This window comes from Acomys russatus, chromosome 30 (assembly GCF_903995435.1).
Source record: "Acomys russatus chromosome 30, mAcoRus1.1, whole genome shotgun sequence".
In the NCBI taxonomy this organism is placed as follows: domain Eukaryota; kingdom Metazoa; phylum Chordata; class Mammalia; order Rodentia; family Muridae; genus Acomys; species Acomys russatus.
Genome location: NC_067166.1, coordinates 16,743,669 through 16,766,185, shown reverse-complemented (window position 1 = coordinate 16,766,185; position 22,517 = coordinate 16,743,669). Strand labels below are relative to the sequence as shown.

The 22,517-nt window shown below is 44.6% G+C and overlaps 1 protein-coding gene across 1 annotated transcript in view; it reads left to right on the top strand.

The window, feature by feature from the left end:
- The window catches only part of Iqgap2 (IQ motif containing GTPase activating protein 2), a 282,578-nt gene extending 272,687 nt beyond the window's left edge, over positions 1-9,891 (top strand). Inside the window, exons 32-36 of the mRNA XM_051172543.1 lie at positions 1,631-1,843; positions 5,325-5,485; positions 7,638-7,775; positions 8,821-8,929; positions 9,744-9,891. Coding sequence (XP_051028500.1) covers positions 1,631-1,843; positions 5,325-5,485; positions 7,638-7,775; positions 8,821-8,929; positions 9,744-9,857 — 735 coding nt within the window. The 3' untranslated portion in view covers positions 9,858-9,891. The remainder of the gene's footprint in view (positions 1-1,630; positions 1,844-5,324; positions 5,486-7,637; positions 7,776-8,820; positions 8,930-9,743) is intronic.
- Positions 9,892-22,517: the final 12,626 nt, after the last annotated feature.

Below are 22,517 nucleotides of genomic sequence, written 5' to 3'. Positions count from 1 at the left end.
CGTCTCACACAATCAAAGGTGTCTTCCAAGTGTGCCCAAAATGAATGTCCAAGACCGTGGTGTCCAAGTGCCCTTACATTGCCATAAATGACTCAGGTTTCACGACAGTCTGAGGCTAAACATTTTGCTGACATCTTTTAGGATGCATCACTAAACTGGATTAGTGTGATGTGTCTTTAATCCCTATTCTTGGGAGGCAGAGACAGGCTGAGCTCTGTAGATTTGAGGCTAGCCTGACCTACATAGTTTCAGGATAGCCAAAGTTACAAAGTAAGACCCTGACTCAAAAAAAAAAAACCAAACAAACAAACAAGCAAAGTTGGGCGTGGGGATGCAGCCCAGCACTTGGCAGAAAGGTCAAGAGTTCAAGGCCAGACTGGGCTGTTACAGCAACAACAAAAGGGAAAAAAAAAAACATTATTCAGTTCTTTCTGAAATAAACCATTTAATCTCAGTGTTATGATTTTAGTTCCAATAACTGCCACTCCCTAATCAAGTTAACGGAATTATCTAATTACTTCCTAATGGGAGTGCTCATAATTTTCCTTTTCTTAAAGTAACAATTACCAAGAGATCATTCTGTATCCAAATTTAATTTTGAAAGAATCAAAACTTCAGGCCATCTTATATGTGTAAATGGGTGAATGTTTTAAAGCAATCTGAAAATATAAATATGCCGATTTAAGATAAAGAATTTTTTTTTTTTTTTAGCTCTGATTATTTCAATTTTTCCTAAATGTATCATAAGTGACAGAGACCATGCACAGACATCTGGGCTCTTGTACACCTCCGTGCCCCTGAGCTTGTGACTGTGGACTCTTAGAAATCTTTCTGGGCTAAATGAGAACAGAAGACATGCTAAATGGATGCAGTAGTGTCTGACACAAATGAAGTACATTGGCTTCTGATTCTACTGCTGTTTACTGGTGACCCAGTAAGCCATTTCTGTGCCCTGTGTACCCCGTGACAATATTACTCTAGTAACAATTGTGTCATAGAATTGACCTGTGGCATCGATTGTCTTGTACGGTGAAATACAACACGCTCAGTCTCCTTGTGTTCCCGTGGTCTTGGACAGGCTGGCTAGTTAGCATTCGTGTGTGTGCACACCGCGGGTTTAGGAACTGTCGTCTGCAGGGACATCTTTACCCCTGTGCCTCAAAGAAACTCCACCGAGTTTGCTGGGTGAGAGTGACTCTGCGGCAAGAATGAAGCACTCTGGCTGCCTCACTATTAAATGGTCTATGAGCCTCTGTCAGCCTGGCTGGTTTGTGAAACTTCAGTGGGCTCTCAGAGCCCCACATTTGTACAAAATCTGCTTTTAATTCTCTCAACTGGGCTACCCAGAAATTGACATCCTTCAACCAGGGAATTACAAAGTAATGGTTATAGTTGGCAAGAAATGTAACACCTTTGAATTTTGGCCAGATTAAGCCCAGGTTCACTTCTGTGTTTAGTTTTGATTTTGTTGTTTGTTTGTTTTGTTGTTGTTGTTTAAGTGGAAATGATTTTCCTTCCAGGGCGTCCTTCAACACCCATAAGGAGCACATTCAGGTGCTGAACTTTAGACTTGGACTTGTGACATGGAGGGATTTAGGGGAAAGGTGACGTCTTGATATTCTCTTTTTAGGAACTAGAACACACCAAAGACATGGAGAGCCGTGCCCTTGTGGACGCCAGGGCCCCAGAAGAAGGGAAGCAGAACCAAGCCATGATGGAAGACGCATACCTGCCTCTTGAGCAGAAGAAGAGGAAGATCCAGAGGAATCTGCGGACCTTGGAGCAGACCGGACTCGTGTCATCCAAAAATAAATACCAAGACATTCTCAACGAGATTGCCAAGGTGCCTAGACATATTATTCTTCCTTTTTTCATGTAGACATGTGCTGGCACGCGCTGGGCATCCTGTGGGATGACATGAGGGACTCGTGGGTGCATACCTGGTTCCTGTTTTCCTTAGTGTTCTGGATTTCTTTTCTTTTTTTAAGAATATTTATTTATGATTATGTATACAGTGCTTTGCCTGCATGTGCACCTGCAGGCCAGAAGAGGGCATCAGATCACATTATAGATGGTTGTGAGCCACCATGTGGTTGCTGGGAATTGAACTCAGGACCTCTGAAAGAGCAGTCAGTGCTCTTAACCTCTGAGCCATCTCTCCAGCCCCCAGTGTTCAGGATTTCTAAAGGTTTCAAAGAGACCATGGCTTTTATAAGGAATAGATGGAGCACGCGCGCGCATACACACACACACACACACACACACACACACACACACACACACGCATGCACACACGTGCACACACGCACATGCACGCACCCTCCAGGAGAGTTGAGACACACCAGGGTAAATACTCTGGGAGTGTCAGGCCTACCTGGTTTGGGTTTTTTATTTGCTTGTTTGTTTTCATCTTTTCCTTGCTTGCTGGCTTGTTTTATGACACTTTGGGAAATATTTTTTTCTTCACTGCTAATTGTCATACAGCCCAATTGCTCTTAAGAGCTGCCATAGAGATGGTAGCTATGTGTCTCCGAGAACTCGATTTTAAGCAGTTTAGCCTTGCTGCAGCTCACACTTAAAGGTTTATGAGGTTTTGGTTTTTTGGGCGTTTTTTGTTTTGTTTTGTTTCATCTCACATTTTGTACTTGAGAATTTCCTGGGAAAGTGAGTACAACTTTGTGCAAGAAAACCCAGGAAGTGGTTGAGATCTGTTTGTTGAGGATAAGGAAGGACATATTTGGGTAAAAAGCACATTTCATTCTTTTGATTCAAATGTATACATTAATGTGGGTCTGAGCTTAAAGGCAGTTAAATAATTATAGAAAAATCTACATTGTCATCCCCTGGAGAAAATGCAAAGTTTGATTCTTCCCTAGAAAATTATGGCCACTTTTAACAGAAGGTTCTTCCTCTGCCCTGACTAGGAGAATATTCCTCTTTGATAATATGAAATAGAGAAATCAATGCTATTTGCCATCAATGGGAAGACTCCGTTTAGTAATGAATTTTTGTTTCAGAAAGGATTGGAGAATATACCTTTGAATTCCTGAAACAATCAGTTTTAATATTTTCACAAAGAAAAGATAGTGTTAAACAGGCTCCATTTTTAAATTATTTTTATTGAGAGAGAGAAAATGTGTGTGTGTGTGTGTGTGTCCAACTGTCAGCACATATGTACTGCAGTATATGTGTGGAGGTCAGGAGACAACCTCTGTGCGGTCACAACCCTCACCTTTCTGAGGCAGACTTTCTCTCTGCTGTGCAGAATACTCCGGGCTAGCCAGCCAGCTCTTGTTACCACCTTCCATCTCACTGCAAGAATGCTACAACTACAGATGCGTGCCACCACATCTGACCTTTTATCTAGATTCTGGGCATTAAGCTTGAGTCATTAGGCTTGCATGGCAAGCACTTTTGCCTACTGAGAAATCCCCCTAGCCTTCACTGAGTGACTTCTTAAACCTAGATCTGCAGGTTTAATTTTAATACAACTCTCATAATCTATAAGCAAAAGGCAAAAACCGGGTGTGGTGGCACACGCCTGTAATCCCAGCACTCAGGAGGCAGAGGCAGGAGGATCTTTGTGAGTTCTAGGCCAGCCTAGTCTATAAAGCGAGTCTAGGACAGCCAAGGCTACACAGAGAAACCCTGTCTCAAAAAACAAAAAAAGAAAAGAAAATCTATAAGCAAGAAGGCAAAAACAAACAAACAAACAAAAACCCGACAACTGTATTCTAGAAACTCTATTTAAATCTAAGGATAGTCATTTCTTGCTTAATGGAGGAAATTGGGTTTAGGATTCCAGCAAATAAACCAGAGTCCATGAATGCTCAACTCTCTCATATGAAAGGCATCATATTTGCATAGGAGCCATCCCCACCCTCCTGTGTGCATCTTACTGAAAAGTCAAATGAAGTGGTGTCTCTCACTGTGCTGCCAAGACTGACTCACTCCCGGCTTCAAGTGATCGTCCTGACTCGGCCTCTGAGGTGGCTGGACCAGCAAGTGTGTGTCATCTCCCTGTGTATTATCTAGGGACGTACAATTCCAAATACAATCTAAATGCTGCATAAGTATGTGGTACAACTATGCTGCTTAGGGAGTAATAGGAGAAAGAGCTAAATACGCTCATTACAAAGACAGTTTTCTTTTTCCTCCATATTTTCAGTCCTTATTTATTCAGACCCGCAGTGTGGGAACCATAGAAGTGGAGACCCTAGTCAGTTGTGGTGGTTTTCAGTTTTGAGTCACTGTAGGTCATGAGAACCCATCACTAAAGTGACGTAACAGGTAAACATAACTTTTTTTTTTTTTTTTTTTTTTGGCTTAAAATAGCCTTCAAAGAGGAAAGTTCAAAGCAGTCTGTAGAAATCACATTTCTCTCGCTGGTGTTTTCTTTGTGCTTTTTCTCTTTCCTGACTTGGAGACAGTTTCCTGCATTCCAGGCTGCTCTTTAGCTCCTATCTAGTCCAGGAAGGCTTTGAACTTCTGACCAGCTTGCCTCTGCCTCAAGTGTGCACCATCGTGCCTAATTTACTGCTAGAGACGGGCCCCAGGGTTTCATCCCTGCTGTTAAGCAAAGCACTGTGCCAACTGAGAGATACATCGCAAGCTTTTGTGCCTCTTCCCCCCCCCCTCCCCCCGCCCCTTAAACTATTTGGTGATTCTCACATTACATTTTTGGCTTGGGGAGGCGGGGGGTGGGGGGGTCTGTGAAGTGTAAGTGTGTGTGTGTGTGTGTGTGTGTGTGTGTGTGTGTGTGTTGTATACTCTTCTATGAGTAGATATGTGAGAGCCAGGGGCCAGCATTGGCTGTCATTCTTTATAGCTCGCTGTCTTGTGTTTTGAGACAGTAGCTCACTGAACCTGAATCTCATGGTGGTTTCAGCTAACTAACTGGCTGGCCAGTGAGGCTCCCCCGCAAGGTCTCCCTGTTCCTGTCCTGCCCCCAAGCCCCCCTCCCTCCCATCTCTGCCCCAGCTCTGGGGTTACACATGTGAACCATCATGCCTAGCTTCGATGTGGGTATTGGGAATCTGAAATCAAATCCTCATGAAAGCCTGTTACTGAATGAGGCATCTCACCCACCCACTTCTCTCATTGGGGGGGGGGGGGGGAGCCTGTAGTAACTGTTTTAAAATAAACCATAGCAGAAAGCGATAATAACTTGTTGTGTTGGGTTAATATATATAATAAGGTGCCTGAGATAAACTAGACTCAGCAGGTATACGATGGCCCTGCTGCTTACTTTTCTTCTTCTAAAGTATCAGACTCCCTGAGCAAGCCTCGCTTCAGCCCGTCATTATAGCCTTCGCTTGTTTCAGGATATTCGAAATCAAAGGCTCTACCGCAAGCTCCGGAAAGCTGAACTGTCGAAGCTTCAGCAGACTCTGAACGCACTTAATAAGAAGGCAGCATTTTATGAAGACCAAATTAATTATTACGACACCTACATCAAGACTTGTGTAGACAACCTAAAAAGAAAGTAAGTTCAGATCACCCACATGCTCACTCACAAGGTCATGATTCGTTGGAAGCAACGGGAGCACTGGTGGTGGCACAGGCTTGTTTGGAACCGTTCCGTTCGCATTCGGCTTCTGTGCCTGACAAGGACCATGAACAGAGCAGCCCGCGGAGGAAAGAGTCTTCCTCCTGGCTTACATGTCCTAATCAGTGCCTCACTGAGACAGGAGCTGATGCTGAGGCCACGGAGGGATGCTACTTACTGGCTTGCTCCACATGACTTTCTCTGCCTACTTTGTTTTGGGTTTTTTTGTTTGTTTGTTTCGCTTTGTTTTTTTTTTGAGACAAAGTTTCTCTGTGTAGCCTTGGCTGTCCTGGATTCACTTTGTAGACCAGGCTGGCCTCGAACTCACAGTGATCCGCCTGCCTCTGCCTCCCAAGTGCTGGGATTAAAGGCATGCGCCACCACCACCCGGTTCGCTGCCTACTTTGTAATAGAACCCAGGACCACCAGGCTAAGGATGGCACCACACACAGTGGGTTCCCGTCAGTCACTAATAAGAAAATGCCCTACAGGCTTGCCAACAGCCCGATTTTATGCAGGCATTTTCTCAATTGAGCCTCCCTCGGTGGGCTTTAAATTGACTTTAAGGTCTCAAAGGACTTCAGATCGAGACAAGTGGACATAAAACTATCCAGCACATGTATGTTAACAGGATTTGTGAATGTTAATGATTTTATCTGATAGTGTTTGATAAGTCAGGTATTTTCTAATTGCACAGAACAACTTAATGATTTTTTAAATTATTTATTTATTTATTTATTTATTTATTTTGAGACAGGGTTTCTCTGTGCAACATCCCTGGCTGTCCTGAAACTCTCTTTGTAGACCAGGCTGGCCTTGAACTTACAGAGATCCACCTGTCTCTGTTTCCCAAGTCTGGGATTAAAGGTGTGCACCATCAGGCCCAGCAATGATTTAAAATCTAATCATTTAAAATACCTTGTTGAGCCGGGCGTGGTGGCGCACGCCTTTAATCCCAGCACTCGGGAGGCAGAGGCAGGCGGATCGCTGGGAGTTCGAGGCCAGCCTGGTCTATGGAGAGTCCAGGACAGCCAAGGCTACACAGAGAAACCCTGTCTCGCAAAAACCAAAAAATAAATAAATAAATAAATAAATAAATAATAAAAATAAAATTCCTTGCTGATTTTTTAAAAAGTCATTATTGATACCATAGGCCAGACTCTCAGTGACTATTCTTTGCTGATAATTATTCTTATCCCTAGACTGGATCAATGCTGATTAAATTTTAATTAGCCACTTAAATGTGTGATACAGTCTTTTCAGATAACCTCTGTCTGCAGAAAAAGCAGGAGGAAACAATACTGTGTAGGAAGATCAATGGGACTCCTCTCGGGAAGTCTGAAGAAGGGAGACAGTGTCCTCCTCATCGCCCGGCTCAGGCCCATTCTTAATACGTTTGCTTGGGCGCTATGCATATCTTCTTTAACAATCTACCTGAGAAGAAGAAACCAACCAAGCAAACATTCAGTAGAAAATGATTGCTTGTGGTTTGGCTTCACATGGCTGTCACAGCAACTTTAAGCCACAAGCTCTGTGGCACTGGTGTGGGTTCTAAGGCTCTCGTGCAGTGTGTGGTCTCTAGTTCCTCATGTTTAACATGGGATTAGGAGTAGTGCTAGGAAAGCTTAAATGGGATGAAAAGCAAAGGAATGTGTTAATTTCAAAGCACCATGAAACTGTTCATTTTGGAAAATACAAAGTGATATGTATAAAGTATATATTTGGAACATAGTATGTATGAAGTATATATTTGGAATGAGGCTGGCCAAGTAGTGTTTACTAAATTAAGGAAGTTTTATTAATACCTTCACTTTGGAACAGAAAGTTAAAGTTGATGTAATTACTCCAGGATTACCTGCTGTGCCTTATAAGATACTGTGCCTGCAAACACAACATACTTTTTATTTAAACACCAACTTCAGTCACTTAGGAAAGTGATCCCAGAGCACAGGGAGCATTGTCACCTCCTATCGGGAGAGGAAACAGGGAGGGTCAGTCCAGGGCAGCCCCCTGGGCACTCTGTGCATGGCTGCCGCACTGTCTGGAACTTCTTGACAGCAGGTGCTCTGCTCTTCTCTCATTTGCTCAGAAATTCTCGGAGATCGATTAAACTGGATGGAAAAGCAGAGCCCAAAGGAATGAAGAGAGTGAAGCCTGTGAGGTACACAGCAGCAAAGCTGCATGACAAAGGCGTCCTGCTGGGCATAGATGACCTTCAAACCAACCAGTAAGTACTGCCCAGTCTTCTGCGAACACACCTGTCCTCCGCTCACACCCAAGACTAAGCATGCCTCGGCTCCCCCGGGCTGCTCAGAAGGATTTGTTTGTGCCTAGATCACAGAGCACTAGGCTTACTCCCTCAAACTTTCAGCTTTGGGCTGATGTGATCAGCAGAATGTATACCCGGAAGTTATGCATTCTATGGTTTGTCCGCTAGTTGGATCCCAGGGTCTGTCTTGGTCCCTTTGAGAGAACGGGAGTCCAAGAAGTGAGTGTGAAAGGCTGCCTTTCGATCTTGGTGCAAGAGTTACCTACAATTGCTAAACAGGTCTTTGCATTTCAAAACCAGCCTCTGGTCAGAACCACCTACAACAGAGTGCCCAGAGTGTGTGAATTCAAGGTGGAAGGACTAAGGGAAATACTGATGCACGGCTCCAGCAGGCACACAGGGCCTGCAGGCACCCCATGCATGCAGGCACACTGGGCATGCAGACATCCCATGCATGCAGGCACACTGAGTATGCAGGTACCCCATGCATGCAGGCAGACCAGGCATGTAGCCACACCATATTTCTGCCTTTGCAGGGACCATGAGCCTCATACCTACCCCTCCTGTCTTCTTTTATCTCAAGAGAAGTCAGCCACCGGCCTTGGCCTCCTCTCTGACCCCCTCCTTCTTCCAGAGCATGACCCACAAAACCTGACTCTACAAGCTCTGAGAACGCACCTCTTCCTCTCTCGAAATTTCTGTAAAGATTACCACCTAGTTTACTCTGCTGCCCCAACAGCAGTATAGGTCAATGTCCAAGGATCACACCTGCTATTTCCTTTGTAATTTAAAAAAAAAAAAAAAAAGCATCTTGTTGAGATCCCAGCGGTGGCCTTCAGACTGGACGGTCAGGAAATGGAGTGAGGAGGAGAAGATGGGGCATGTTTGGCTGCCCTAGGATCTTCACACCAGCCTGCTCACTGGTCCTAAGCTGAGGCTCTGTTAGTTTCCTCTCTAAGGGTTTGCTTGTGATTACACGTGTCTGCCTGCTCCTCTTCAATAGGTTTAAGAACGTTACATTCGACATCATCGCGACTGAGGATGTGGGCATCTTTGACGTCCGATCCAAATTCCTTGGTGTTGAGATGGAAAAAGTACAGCTCAATATTCAGGTGAGCTGGGGTTTCCTACGTGGGCCTGTGGCTCTCTTTGCCTTACACAGTTCCCGACAACAGCACTTCATAAGCCCAACAGCCTGAGGGGAATTCCCGGAACCCTGAGAACTCCCGGAACTCAAGTGGTAGAAGGAGAACCTGCTTTCACCAGTTTTCTTCTGACCTCTACGTGCATGCCATGTGCATGTGCACACACACACACACACACACACATGCACGCTCACACACATACACACACATACACTAGCGAGCACACACATGCATGCACACACGCACGCATACACACACATACACACACTGTTACTTTTTAATTGTAAGACTGAGGCGATAATTGCATCTGATATTAACTGGGTAATAATCTTCTTTCATGCAGTTTTTTTTTTTTTTCCCTGCTGCTGAAACTCAAACCCAGAACCTCTCATATATACATACTAGCTCTGTACCAGCAAATTAGAACCCCAGCTCCCCTCACCACCTTCAGGCCACTTTCTTCCATGCAGGGCGGTCGTTCTCTAAGTGCCATAAGTGCCACATCCTAGCCACAGCGTCACTCACTGTTACTTATGAACTTAACTGAAATGCAACTCTCACCTCAGAGCTGCACCACATGAGAAGTCCCCAGGGCTAGGGCTCAGGATTCTGAGTCCTGACTCAGCCTGGATTTTTAAACATACTGATGTTTCTGAAAGCACCGTTGGGATTATTGGATCAGTCGGGTCTGTCTCGCCATTGATTCTTCTAGCGCGTTTTTTTTTTTTTTTTTTTAACTATGACGTCACACCGAGAGGGCCTGTCATCTCTCTGGTTCCAGGACCTGCTTCAGATGCAGTATGAAGGAGTGGCTGTGATGAAGATGTTCGATAAGGTGAAAGTAAACGTGAACCTTCTCATATACCTTCTCAACAAGAAGTTCTACGGAAAGTGAGGTGCCTGCCGGGAGCCGTGGGCCCGCGCACCGCCTGCCGGGAGGAAAGAGTTTGCCTAGTATTTTTGTTTTAAGACATGATTGAGATCACTGCATATAAACGTGTAATTTTTTTTCTTTTTTTAAGACCAAAACTGTTGTGAAGAATGTAGCCACGTGCCTTTTTGATCATTGGAAACTACGGCAGAGTGACAGGCAGGATGGGCCGGTGGGACACACACACATTGTTATGGTGGCATGGATGGGTACTCCAAACGAAACCTCTCAACACCCGGTGATTTGTTTGAAAGTAGGGGGAGAAAGCTTAGCTGACTAGGGACAAATGTATAAACCTATTTTCCTATGAAAAAAAAAATTTAAATGTCCCACTTAAATGATGTAATTCTTCATAGATTGTTTTTATCTGTGGAGAAATAGAGATCTAATTAATTTGTAATGAATTATTTAGACATATAGTTCTAAGCCCTGTCTTCTGGGAATTATCGGTTTTAAAGAGAACTTTTGTGCAATTCAAAAAATGAAGTTTTTTATAAGTAATTGAAAGTGATAGTACAATAACACTTTCTGTATAAAAGTATATATTTTATGTGATTTATTCAATTTACTCAAAGTGCACTACTGCCTCATGGAAAGACTCCTATACGAGGAGTCACATGGAACACCATAGATAGCAGTTACAGGCCCCCACCTTCACCCCTCACAATTTATTTGAATACTTCAATTGTGCCTCTCAATTTTTTTGTAATGCTATAAAATCAGTATCTAGATGGTTTTTAAATGTATTCTTTGAAAATTGTTTTATGTAAAATAAATGTTACTGAATTACACAAATGTGGTTTTTAGTTTGTTGTGATAACTCCAACTCAACCCTCCGTGGGGCTCTTCAGGGAATGAAGTCATGTACCCAGGGCTGTGCAGATTAAGGTACAAAGGAAGCTGCCATAGGACAAGACACAGGACCTCAAGCGCAACCTTCTGTAGGTGAGCAGATCCACAGGCAAGCCAGAGATCCAGGTTGACCAGTTGGCCTTCTATTTACCACTGATTCCTCTCAGAGGTTTAGAATAAAATACTTTAAATTACAAAGGTCACCTCTGCCTACTTCCTATTGGCCAATAGTAGCTTACAGCCTGCTGGAGTCCTCACCTCTGTCTGTTTTATGTGGTTATAACAAAATACCCGAGGCTGGGCACTTTGTAAGGAAAAAAAAAATTAATTCAGTTCTAGAGGGATCTAAGCATGGCAGCAGCATCTTTTTGGTATTACATAATAGCACATGGGGAAGAGACAATACCCAGGATACAATTGCTTTAACAGTGGTTCTCAACCTGGGGGTCAACTGACCCTTCACAGGGGTCACCTAAGAACATCAGAAAACCAGATTATTTACACTATGATTCATAGCAGTAGCATAAATTACAGTTATGAAGTAGCAATGAAAATGTTCTGGTTGGGGTCACTACAACATGAGGAGCTGCATTAAAGGGCCACAGCATTAGAAAGGTTGCGAACCACTGCTTTGTAACAACCCACTCTGTCATCAGATCCCTACAGACACCTCCCACTCCCATCCATGATCCAGTCTCTTAAAGACATGACTCTAACCCTGAGGGTGGAGATCCGATGGTTTAATTAACCCTTAAAGATCCCACCATCTTCACTGAGACTCAGACTTCAACATGGGTTCAATATGCAGATGGGGACAAACTGCATCCACACTGTAATGATCCCTAAACAGGCAGCTAAGTATTCAGCTAAAACCAAAAGCAGAGAGGGAATGAATTTGCTATTAAAAGAAAGAGAAAGCTATAGCAGGAACTTGGGCTCTCAAGCTATTCCTTCCCCCAACACCTCACTCTCAGCACTTACTTTTCCTTAGAGATTATAAACTATGTTTATTTGAGGAAAATGAAGTTAAGTTTGAGAACTTCCAGTAAATAGAATCCTCTATTTTTATAACTGATTCAGACTACATTTTATTTTTTTAGATTTAAAATATTTTTTTATATGTATGAATGTTTTGACTGCATGCATCCATGTGTGCCGTGTGCTTGCCTGGTGTCTACAGCTGTGAGAAGAAAGCATTGGATCCCCTGGAACCGGAGCTATGGGTGGTTTCAAGCCAATGTGTGGGCCCTAGGAATTGAACCTGGGTCCTCGGCAAAAGCAGCATAGCACCTCTTCCGGCTGAGCCGTCTCTTTAGCCCCAAGCAACATATATTTTTGACAAACACTGCAGAACAATACCATCACAACAATTTGTGAGTATGGGGGGGGGTGGTTTGGTTTGGGCTTTGGCTTTGGTTGTTTTTGTTTTGTTTCCTTTCCATGTCATTAGCCTTAATGTGGCTCTTAGTAGAAGCAAGCTGGTAAAATTCAAACTAAATGCAAATCTCCCTCTTCCTACTGCCAGGATTAGAAAGAGGGAGCAGTGACCAGGAGCAGCAAGGATGTGAGCATGGGAGTTCTCTCTCCTGTGCTCCACAAGAGACTTGGAGTGGACTTGTTTACATAGGAACCCAGATTTAGGGGGCAGGGGTAAGGTAGTGTTTGGAAGCACAAGCCAGTAGCTCCTGGCCACCCCAAGGTGGCTGGTCTTCGGTGCTGTACAAAAGCTGGCTGAGCGAGCTATGGGGAGCAAACTAGTAAGGAGCACTCAGCCATTGATTCTACTTCGGTTCCTGCCTTGAATTCCTGCACTGACTGATGATGGATTGTGCAGTAGAACTGTACATTGCAATAACCCCCTTTCCTCTTCAGATTGATTATAGTTACGGTCTTTGTTGAAGCCATGTCACTCCTAAGATCCTGTGAGCATGTCAGAAGAGCTGTGAGGTCAGAGACCTCATAAGCATAGACCTGAGCAGGGACGATGACCAATAGGCATGCTAACATGGAAGGGAGAAATCTCATGGGGCCTCAACCTGAGACAAAGACTTATAGGAAACAAAGGAACTCTCAGAACAGAAGTAGGCTCTCCTAGGGAAGAGCCCACCAACTGGTTTTCGATTACCAAGTTATCAGCCCTAAAAGCATATGCATACAACTAACACTATATTTATTATTTTTTAAGATTAATTTTTTTTTATTATGTATACAGTGTTCTGTCCACAGCCCAGAAGAAGGCATCAGATTACATTCTAGATGGTTGTGAGCCACTATATGGTTGCTGGGAGCTGAACTCAGGACCTTTGGAAGAGCAGGCAGTGCTCTTAACCACTGAGCCATCTCTCCAGCCCCAGTGCACGCCTTTAAATCCCAGCACGCTCAGGAGGCAAAGCCAGGCAGATCTCAGTCAGTTCAAGGTCAGCCTGGTCTACACAGTGTGATCCAGGACAACCAGGGATAGACAGAGAAACCCTGTCTCAAAAAACAAACAAACAAAAACCTGCATATGTGAGTCAAGATGCTTGGATCCAGCCAGCGTCCTCAGGGAAAGCTGGGAATGTTTTTCCTTGTTGTCCCTCAAGATAGGGACGTTCTTAAAGGTACCACAGAGTAAATACCCTTTGTTGAGATCTGTGAGGGACATAGCTAAGTGGATGACAAGGGGAGAAGGAAGAACGTAATGAAGAAACAAGAACAACAAGGAAGCAATGGGGGTGGCAGGGGATGGGGGGTGGGGGAGCCGGGCACAGTGGCACACAACTGTAATCCCAGCACTCGGGAGGCAGAGACAGGCGGACAGCTGTGAGTTCGAGGCCAGCCTGCTCTACAAAGTGAGTCCATGACAGCCAAGGCTACACAGTGAAACTCTTTCTCAGAAGAAAGAAAGAAAGAGAGAGAGAAAGAAGGAAAGAAAGAAAGAAAGCAATGGGGATTTGTATGCCTTGGAGCCAAGTTTGTGGAGATCATTGAAGCCAAAGCCCAGGCCACTCTCTGGACTGACCCATCCTACTCAGGGAGAAGTTTCTCTTTACGCAGCGCAAGCCCTGACCAGCTTCTTCCCAGTTATTCATAGCTTTTCTTATGCCCTGATACTTTTGAAAAAAGTTTTCAAGCCTGGCAGTGGTGGTGCATGCCTTTAATCCCAGGAGACAGAGGCAAGTGGATCTCGGTAATTTTGAGGCCAGCCTGGTCTAGAAAGCAGGTCCCAGGCAGGCCAGCCAGGGATACACAGAGAAATCCTGTCTCAAAAAACCAAAACAAACAAAAAATTTTTAAAAAAACAAATTTTTTTTTGGTGTGTGGATAGGATGCATGTGCAAATTGTGGGGTTGTGCTTGGCCCTGCATGTACGTGCAGAACCAGAGGGTCAACTTTGAACATCCTTCCCTATGACTCTTGCCTCTTACTTTTTGCAATAGGCTCTCTCACTGAACCTGGAGCTTGCCTCTCAGCTCAGCGAGCTGGTCAGCCCCAAGGCTCCACCTGCCTCCACCCACCCTCCTTCCCAGCACCAGCATGCCCAGCTTTCATGTGGGTACTGGGACTGGAACTCCGGCCCTCGTGCCTGTGCAGCAAGCCCCTTCCCCACTGAGCATCCCCCCTACCCCCACCTGACTCTTTATCCCTTATAGACCATTAACAGTAAACAGTTGATACTTTAATGATCTTTACTAAGCTGGTTCCTGTATTTTGACATGATTATGTTTCCACTATTATAAGAGATGTCTTTAGTCAAGAAGCTTGAAAGTAACGCGTTCCCCTGGCTTCTACTGTGGCTCCTGATTTTTTAGTTAGTTTTAATACAGGGTCTCACTGTGTAGCCCAGGTTAGCCTTAAACTCACAGAGATACACCTGCCTCTGCCGCCAAATGCTGGGAGTAGTGGTGTGTACCACCGCGCCCAGCCCAAGCACCTGCTGCCCCACTCACTCTCCAAGTATGTGCTCTATGAGCTCCAGAGGACATTATTCAGGAAGCTTAGTGGCCAAGGTGAAGGAACCAGGCCCCTTATGGACCCCCATTAAGGCCAAAGTATGTAAATTTCTAGAGGGTCCAGCATGAACCAAGGACAGAGAGATATCAGATCACTGTGTGTGTGTGGCAGGGACAGGAAAAACCTTGAAGAGTGCAACTTGATTCAAGGTCTCAATCTGTGCTCAGGGTCTAGCTGGACTCAGGGACAACCAGCTGTGTTTAAAATGTCCACTACCCCTCCCCAACTGAAAAAGTTCCTAAACGCCCCCGTGACTGCTTCAACAAATCTTTCCCATAGGTCAGCTTGCCCCTCCACCCACTATCCAACCACCAAACGCCAAGACTTGTAACTCCCTGCTTGCAGCTTTTCTGCCCAAATACCAACCAATCACATACTGCAAAACTCATTTCTTTGTCTAAAACCTATAAAAGGCCCATGCCTCTGCTTCTCGGGGTCTGCAGCTTGAAAGAGCTGGACAGACCTCATCACGATGGCTCAATAAATTCCTATTCCTATGCATTTGTATCGACAACAAGACTCCATCTCTTAGTGGGTACTCTGGGAATAGACTAGAGATCTCGCTAGAGGTCTCAGTCTTACAAAGGCCAAGGAAGATAGCAACCTGTGTCATCACTGTGTGGTATAAAAGATCACAGCTGTAATGTGGAGGCCCCAGGGGCGGGTGTGGGGGTGTGTATGGACACTAATTAGAGTTACTATCTATGATGTGACCTTTATGAATTTTTGTGGTTAAGTGGGGGTTAGTGGTGTTCCTCAAATATCTCAAAAAGCCACCACAGAACTGTGAGTGGTGAGAGTGCTCTGTACTTTCAAAGACTTCTGTGTGTATTAGATCTTACTGCCAGTTAGCTTTTTGAAAGTGCTATTGCCTCTGGTACTGAAACTAGGTAGTAGGTTAAAGTAGTCTCTAAGCTCAGCGGTTCTCAACGTTCCTGATACTTGCGGCCCTTTGATACCCTTCCTCATGGTGTGCTGGTCCCAACCATAAAATTATTTTTGTTGCTAATTCATAACTGTAATTTTACTAGCACCATGAGGTAGTAAATTTACCCTATGAGTAAATATTTTTGGAGATCAATGTTAGCCAAAGGGGTCGCGACCCACAGGTTGAGAACCACTGTTCCAGCAACCACATTTGTGTCCTTTTGAGGTTCTTTAGTTTAGTGCCTGGCAATGCCTTATAAACAGATCCAGACAGGAGTCTGGAAATGGGGTGAGGACTGTACGCACCTCTTCCTCTGCCCCTCATGAGTCCAGTGCCACTTTAGATAGATAGACACCTGGAGTGGACGGGGCTTTTGCTGATGGTCTAGTGCTAACTGAGCAGCCTTCCACATAAAACAGGGGGTGTGGACTTGGTCATCTCCCCGTTTTCCTTAGAACCTAAACCCTCTAAGCTAAAACACACTAGAGCTTAGTATACAGGAATTGAAGTTTCTGTCTTAAGGCAGGATCTCACGTAACCCAGCCGACCTCAAACTCACCATAGAAAGTATTGAGGATAGTCTTGAACTGCCGCTGGTCCTGCCCTTGCCTCTCAAGTGCTGCGATTACAAGTGTGCGCCACAGTAGCCTGATGAACAAAAATCTTGTTTTCAACAGATACCGAATCTGACCTTTGCTTAGTAACCAGAGCCACACAGGCGCTTTACCACTCTTCCGGGGGTTAATTATTGGAAATATCTGTTGCTCCGTTATGAGACACAAATCCTATTTCAAAACCCAAAATACTTAGTACAGGTTTGTAACAACAACAGACAAAAGCAGGTCTCCTCCTGGGTAGCTTGTAACTTAGTTAAACCTGCTTGAAAAACAAATGTGGAGGTCTGAGACAGACCAGGAAGTGCCTCGCCTCACTTCCTGTGTTCCCATGGGCCAGGGGCTCTCCTATTACCACCACTAGCTGCTAAAAGGAAATTACTAGGCGAGTTCCTAGAATATTCTATTATCTTTGGAGAGCTCTGAATAGAGGCGTGGAAACAATACCTGAAGCAGGTAGAATAGTGGCTGAAAGGAACAGTGCTCCTAGCGTCCTGAGATTAAAATTTACACTATGATGAAGCTATGTTTGTTTTTAAACACTGGTGTAGACCATCAGTGTGGGCAGATGGCCAATGAACCACACTATTTGGTGCCAGGCAAGTTAAAATAGGGACAGGCCGTGCACACCTGTGAGTGTTCAGCGTGTCCGCACGCGCGCGCGCGCGCGCGCACACACACACACACACAAAACTAAAAATAGAAAAGGAGATAAACTTGTTTTAAAGAATCAGGGCCGTGTGTATATATTAATGTCCATTTAGGAGGCCCATGCACATTTTAAGGACAGCCTAGTGGGCACACAGAGGAAGGGGATGCAGGCTATCCTGATGAGAACTAACAGCCTGTCTCCAGACTGTTGGGGTAAGAGGCCCCACCCCCCATCAGAGGTCTAGGGGAGGAGAATAGGTAGAAGAGAGAGGGTGAGAATGGGAAGATGAGAGTAAGAGGATAAGCCAGGCGTGGTGGCACATGCCTTTAATCACAGCACTTGGGAGGCAGGGGCAGGTAGATCGTTGTGAGTTCGAGGCCAGCCTGATCTACAAAGTAAGTCCAGGGCAACCAAGATTACATAGAGAAACCCTGTCTCAAAAAAACCAAAAACACAACAACAAGAAGAGGATAACAATGGGGATATGATGTTAATAAATTATAATAAATAAAATATACATTAAAAAAAGAAAGTTACAAATTAAACTCAGCCCATGTTTGAGGATTCCATCGTCTGAATTTAATTAACTTAGACTGGGAAATATTTGGGGGAAATTTTATCTGTAATGAACATGTCCAGATTTTTCTCTGTTGTTATTCCCGAAACAATGAAAATGCCAACAACTTGCACCACATTTTCTGTTCTATTAAACACAACTATTGAGAGATGATTTCAAGTATAACAAAGGATGTGTCTTCCGTTGTATGCACACACGATCAAGGATGTGGGCATCCTCAGATCTGGCTTTCCTTAGAGATCCTGAAACCAATCGCTTCTGGACGTCGAAGGACAAGTGAGTGTGGAATACTAGTTTGATTCTGTTTCAGACAAGGGCTTGCCATGTTGCTTCAAGCTGGCCTAAAACTTGCAACTCCCCTGCCTGTGTGTGTCTGGTGCTGAGATTATAGATACACACCACCATTCCTGGTGTTATACAAATTCTGTAATTTTGATTTCTTTTGGAAAACCCAGAAATATTATAAGAACGTGCGTCTGCTTTAGCCCCAGGTGTAGGAGTGTGAGACTGATGCGGACTGTCCACAGCAGCTGACTATGATTTGCCTCGTGCTCTAGCAGAAACGTGGTTTTGCCAGCTGCAGATAATTTCTGTGATTGTGTGACATTTGGAATGCCAGGAACCTTTCAAAGGGTACATACTTGTCAGGGCCCTGAGAGGCGAGGTGGGTTATTTGGTTGGTCATTTGGTGAGGTTGTTTATTGGTAGTTGTGTTCAAAGAAGAAACAAAAGGAAAGAAATTAGAATCAGGGATTTTCCTAATTCCTCTCTGCCCTCTCTTCTTGTCTCTCTCCTATCTAGTGTTAGGGGGTGAAACTGGGAGGATTAAAGAGTAGGAAAAAGCTGGGCATGGTGGTGCATGCCTTTAATCCCAGCACTTGGGAGGCAGAGGCAGGCGGATCGCTGTGAGTTCGAGGCCAGCCTGGTCTACAAAGCGAGTCTAGGACAGCCAAGGCTACACAGAGAAACCCTGTCTCAAAAAAAAAAAAAGAGTGGGAAAAAGAAGAACCCACAAAGAAGCAAAGGCGAGCTACAACCTGGTTTGGAACCATATTAATTCATTGGGGTCTCCTAAAGCCATGGTTGACAAACTGTGTCCACTTTACCCACAGCCCGCAAGCGGCGGCAGCCCAGCACTGTGGCTTAAATCTAAGAGCCGACTCTGGTCCGTGCTAAAGTCTGAATACCATGTCTCACTCTAAACTGTGATGTGGGAGCTCTCAGATCTCACCACCCAGGAGCATTTTTAGTACATCAGGCCAGGATGGGAATCCAGCGATGTATACTTGACATGCTAAAAGTTACAATTGCTTTCAAAAGTAATTTCAAATTTTTTTTGTAAATTACATAATTAATAATTCATAATCTGGGACTGGAGAGATGTCTCAGCGTTTAGGAGCACTTGCGGCGCTGGGTTCAGCTCCCAGCACCCACATGGCAGCTTATAACCCTCTGTAACTCCAGTTCCAGGGGAGCTGATGCCCTTTTGTGGCCTCTGTGAGCAGTGTACAGACATAGAATCAGGAAAAAAAAAAAAAAAAAGACCATACATATCGAATTTTTTAAAAATATATTATTAAATTTTTATTTATTTATATGAAGTTCTATCTCCATGTACATTTGCATGCCAGAGGAGGGTATAGATGGTTGTGAGCCACCATGTGGTTGCTGGGAATTGAACTCAGGACCTCTGGAAGAGCAGACAGTGCTCTTAACCTCTGAGCCACCTCTCCAGCTCCTACATATCGAATTTAAAAATAAATCTCTTAAGAAAATTCATAATTCTTAGCGAATACTAAGGAGATTATTCTTATTCAGTTCCCCCTCCCTTTGCTCCAGGCAGCCACATTCTGAGAGATACTATAGTAAATATGCGGAGAATTTAAGTACTTCGTTTATTTCAAGAGCCCTCTTCCTCCAAGGTACATTTTGTTCTAATGTAAAAGCTCCCCATAGCATCCTCTCCTTCTACCATTTGTGAGTGAGTGTGTGTGTGTGTGTGTGTGTGTGTGTGTGTGTTCAAGCATATGCGCATGAGTGCATTTAAAAGCAAATGAACATCAAGTGTCATTCTTGAAGCCCCACCCACTTTTTTGAGATAGGATCTCCTACTAGCCTGGGGCCTGTTGGGTAGGTTAGGCTGTCTGGCTAGGGAATCCCAGGGACCAGCTTTTCCCCACTTGCCTCCCCAGTCTGAGCATTAGAAGCGCATACCACCCTAATTGGCTTTCACATACATTGGTTCCAGGGATGGCACTCTGGTATGCATGCATGCAAGCTATCTCTTCAACTACTCTTCGACATTTTTAAAGGTTGTAGACCCACATATGTTTATTTGAATAATTATTGGATAATGCACAGAAACCTAACACTAATAAAGAGCACAGACACAAAGGCAGAAGATTAAGGCCCTGTTTTCTCAAGTTTCTATGGTTTCATTCACCAATGGCCAAATATTAAGTGGACATTTCCAGAAATAAAGTTTTAAAACAGCTCTAGGAAGGATGTTGAAAACTTACTCCAGGAGCTGGGTTGACAGCTCGGGTCGGGGTGGGGGGGGGGGGGGGCAGGGGTTAAGAGCACACATTGCTCTAGCAGAGGACCTTGTTTGGTTCTAGCACCCACACAGTGGCTCAACCATTTCTAACTCCAGTTCCAGAGAATCCAATGCCTTCTCTTCTGAACTCTGTGGACACCAGGCGTGCATGTGGTGCAAACTCTTACACGCAAGGGAAGACACTCAGAAACAAAATAAATCTTTTTAAAAAACGTTCAGTCTTACCCCAGTCTAGCCCAGGGCTTTATGAATGGAATCATTTTATCCGGTGCATCCACGGGGTATACACTACACCCCTGTTAACAACAGCCACCTCAGTATTACAGTGTCTGTTATGGTCCCAGTGGTTGTGACTAAGTAGCCCTTATTTTACTTAACAATGATTCCAAAGCACAGGACAGCAATACACAGAGGGCACCACAACACAGAAGAACAGATTAACTCTCCCACTAAAGGGCAATGCAGCAGAAGTTACAGGCAGAAACTGTCCTGCATATAGGGTTTGGTACTCTACAGCTTTCAGCCTTCCCAAGGGAGGCTTAGAAATCTGTCTGCACGTCTAGAGAGATGGCTCAGAGGTTAAGAGCACCATCTGTTCTTCCAAAGGTCCTGAGTTCGAGTCCCAGCAACCACACGGTGGCTTACAACCACCTGTAATGAGATCTGTTGCCTTCTTGTGGTGGGCAGGCACACTTGTGGGCAGAATACTGTATAAATAATAAATAAATCTTTAAAAAGAAAAGACTCTGTCTGCAGATAAAGAAAAAATACTATACTTTGTATCTCTGAACAGTCAAAAATTTGTCACTTGTTTTATTACTTTCCTGAATTTCCAGTGTCTTTACAATCACCTGGAGTATCTCAATGTTATTACCTGGGTTTATTGCACCATTTTTCTTTTTCTTGCCTGTGGTCCATAAATGTGACGAACCTAAAAACCCCACAGCATTTCAAAGAGGTGAGGAAACAATGGCATGTTATTAATGTGTGCAGAAATATGTTAACGGTCCCCACCCACCCTAAAAGATGCTTTCTCAAGAGATTCCAATGGAAAAGATTTTAAGTAGCATTATTTAGCCGCGTTATTTTGTACCTGACTGAGCAACTTATGAAAACCAAGTGAGGCAGCTCTGGGGGGAGGAGGAGGAGATGGCCTTTGATCCTGTTTTCTCCATTTTTGAAATGGTGAGATTCTAATTAGGGAAAATAGTCTTCAAGCAAAATTGCCATTTTCGAGAGTCTTTGCCAGGACCTGCAGAGTACTGGCTAGTGTTATGTCAACTTCACACAGGCTGAGTCATCTGAGAGGAGAGAACCTTGACTAGGAAATTGCCTCCTTAAGTTCAGAATGTACTGGGCTGGAGAGATGGCTCAGAGGCCAAGGGCACTGACTGCTCTTCCGAAGGTTCTGAGTTCAATTCCCAGCAACCACATGGTGGCTCCCAACCATCTATAATGAGATCTGGTTCCCTCTTCTGATGTGCAGGCCTACATGCAGGCAGAGCACTGTAGACATAATAAATAAATAACTTTAAAAAAAAAAATTTGGGATATACACACACCTATAGGATATTTTCTTAATTAGTGATTGATGGGGGAAGGCCTAGCCCTTTGTGGATGGTGCTACTCCTAGGATAGTGGTCCTGGATTCTATAAGAAAGCAGGCTGAGCAAAACTTGAATTGCAAGCCAGTAAGCAGCACCCTCCATGGCCTCTGCTCCTGCCTCCACGGTCCTGTCCTGACTTCCTTTAATGATGAACACTGATATGGAAGTGTAAGACAAATAAACCCTTCCCTCCCCTGCCCCACCCCAAGATTGCTTTTATCGTGGTGTTTCATCATAGCAAAATAGAAACCCTAAGACAACCATGGCACTTAAGAGTCCTGAGCTGCGATGTTTGCGGGGGGGGGGGGGGGGGAGTGGCTTTTTCAGAAACACAGGATGGAGAAGCAGGATCCATTATCGGTTTTGTCCTAAAGTTTCCCCCACTAGACTCTAAGAAAAATAAGCAGCGGGCCCCTTCTCGAACTGGGCCCCCTCCCCCGTATCCATAATATAGGAAGGACCCTTTAAAATTCCCCAGTGTCGCACCACCACCACCACCACTGCATCCTTCTGGCAGTAGGCACCCAGGCTTGGCCCTGGGCACTGGGGTGGTGGCTCGGCTTCGAGCAACCGGAGCCAACAAGAGCTTGGAGAACTTGCGGGTGGGTGCCTATGGCCAGTTCCACTCGCCTGGAAGATTAAAGGCTCGACGCGACCCATCTAAGCTCGCAAAATGAATTATTTCGAGAAATGTCAAGCATTCAGTCCACACATCTGGGGGACATCCTTGTCACTGCAGCATCAACCTTTAAATGCATCTCCCCTAAATTGCAAACACAGAAGCCACTCGCCAACTTTTAGCTAAACTTCAAACTTGGCGAGCGCGCGCGGACGCGGGGAGGGA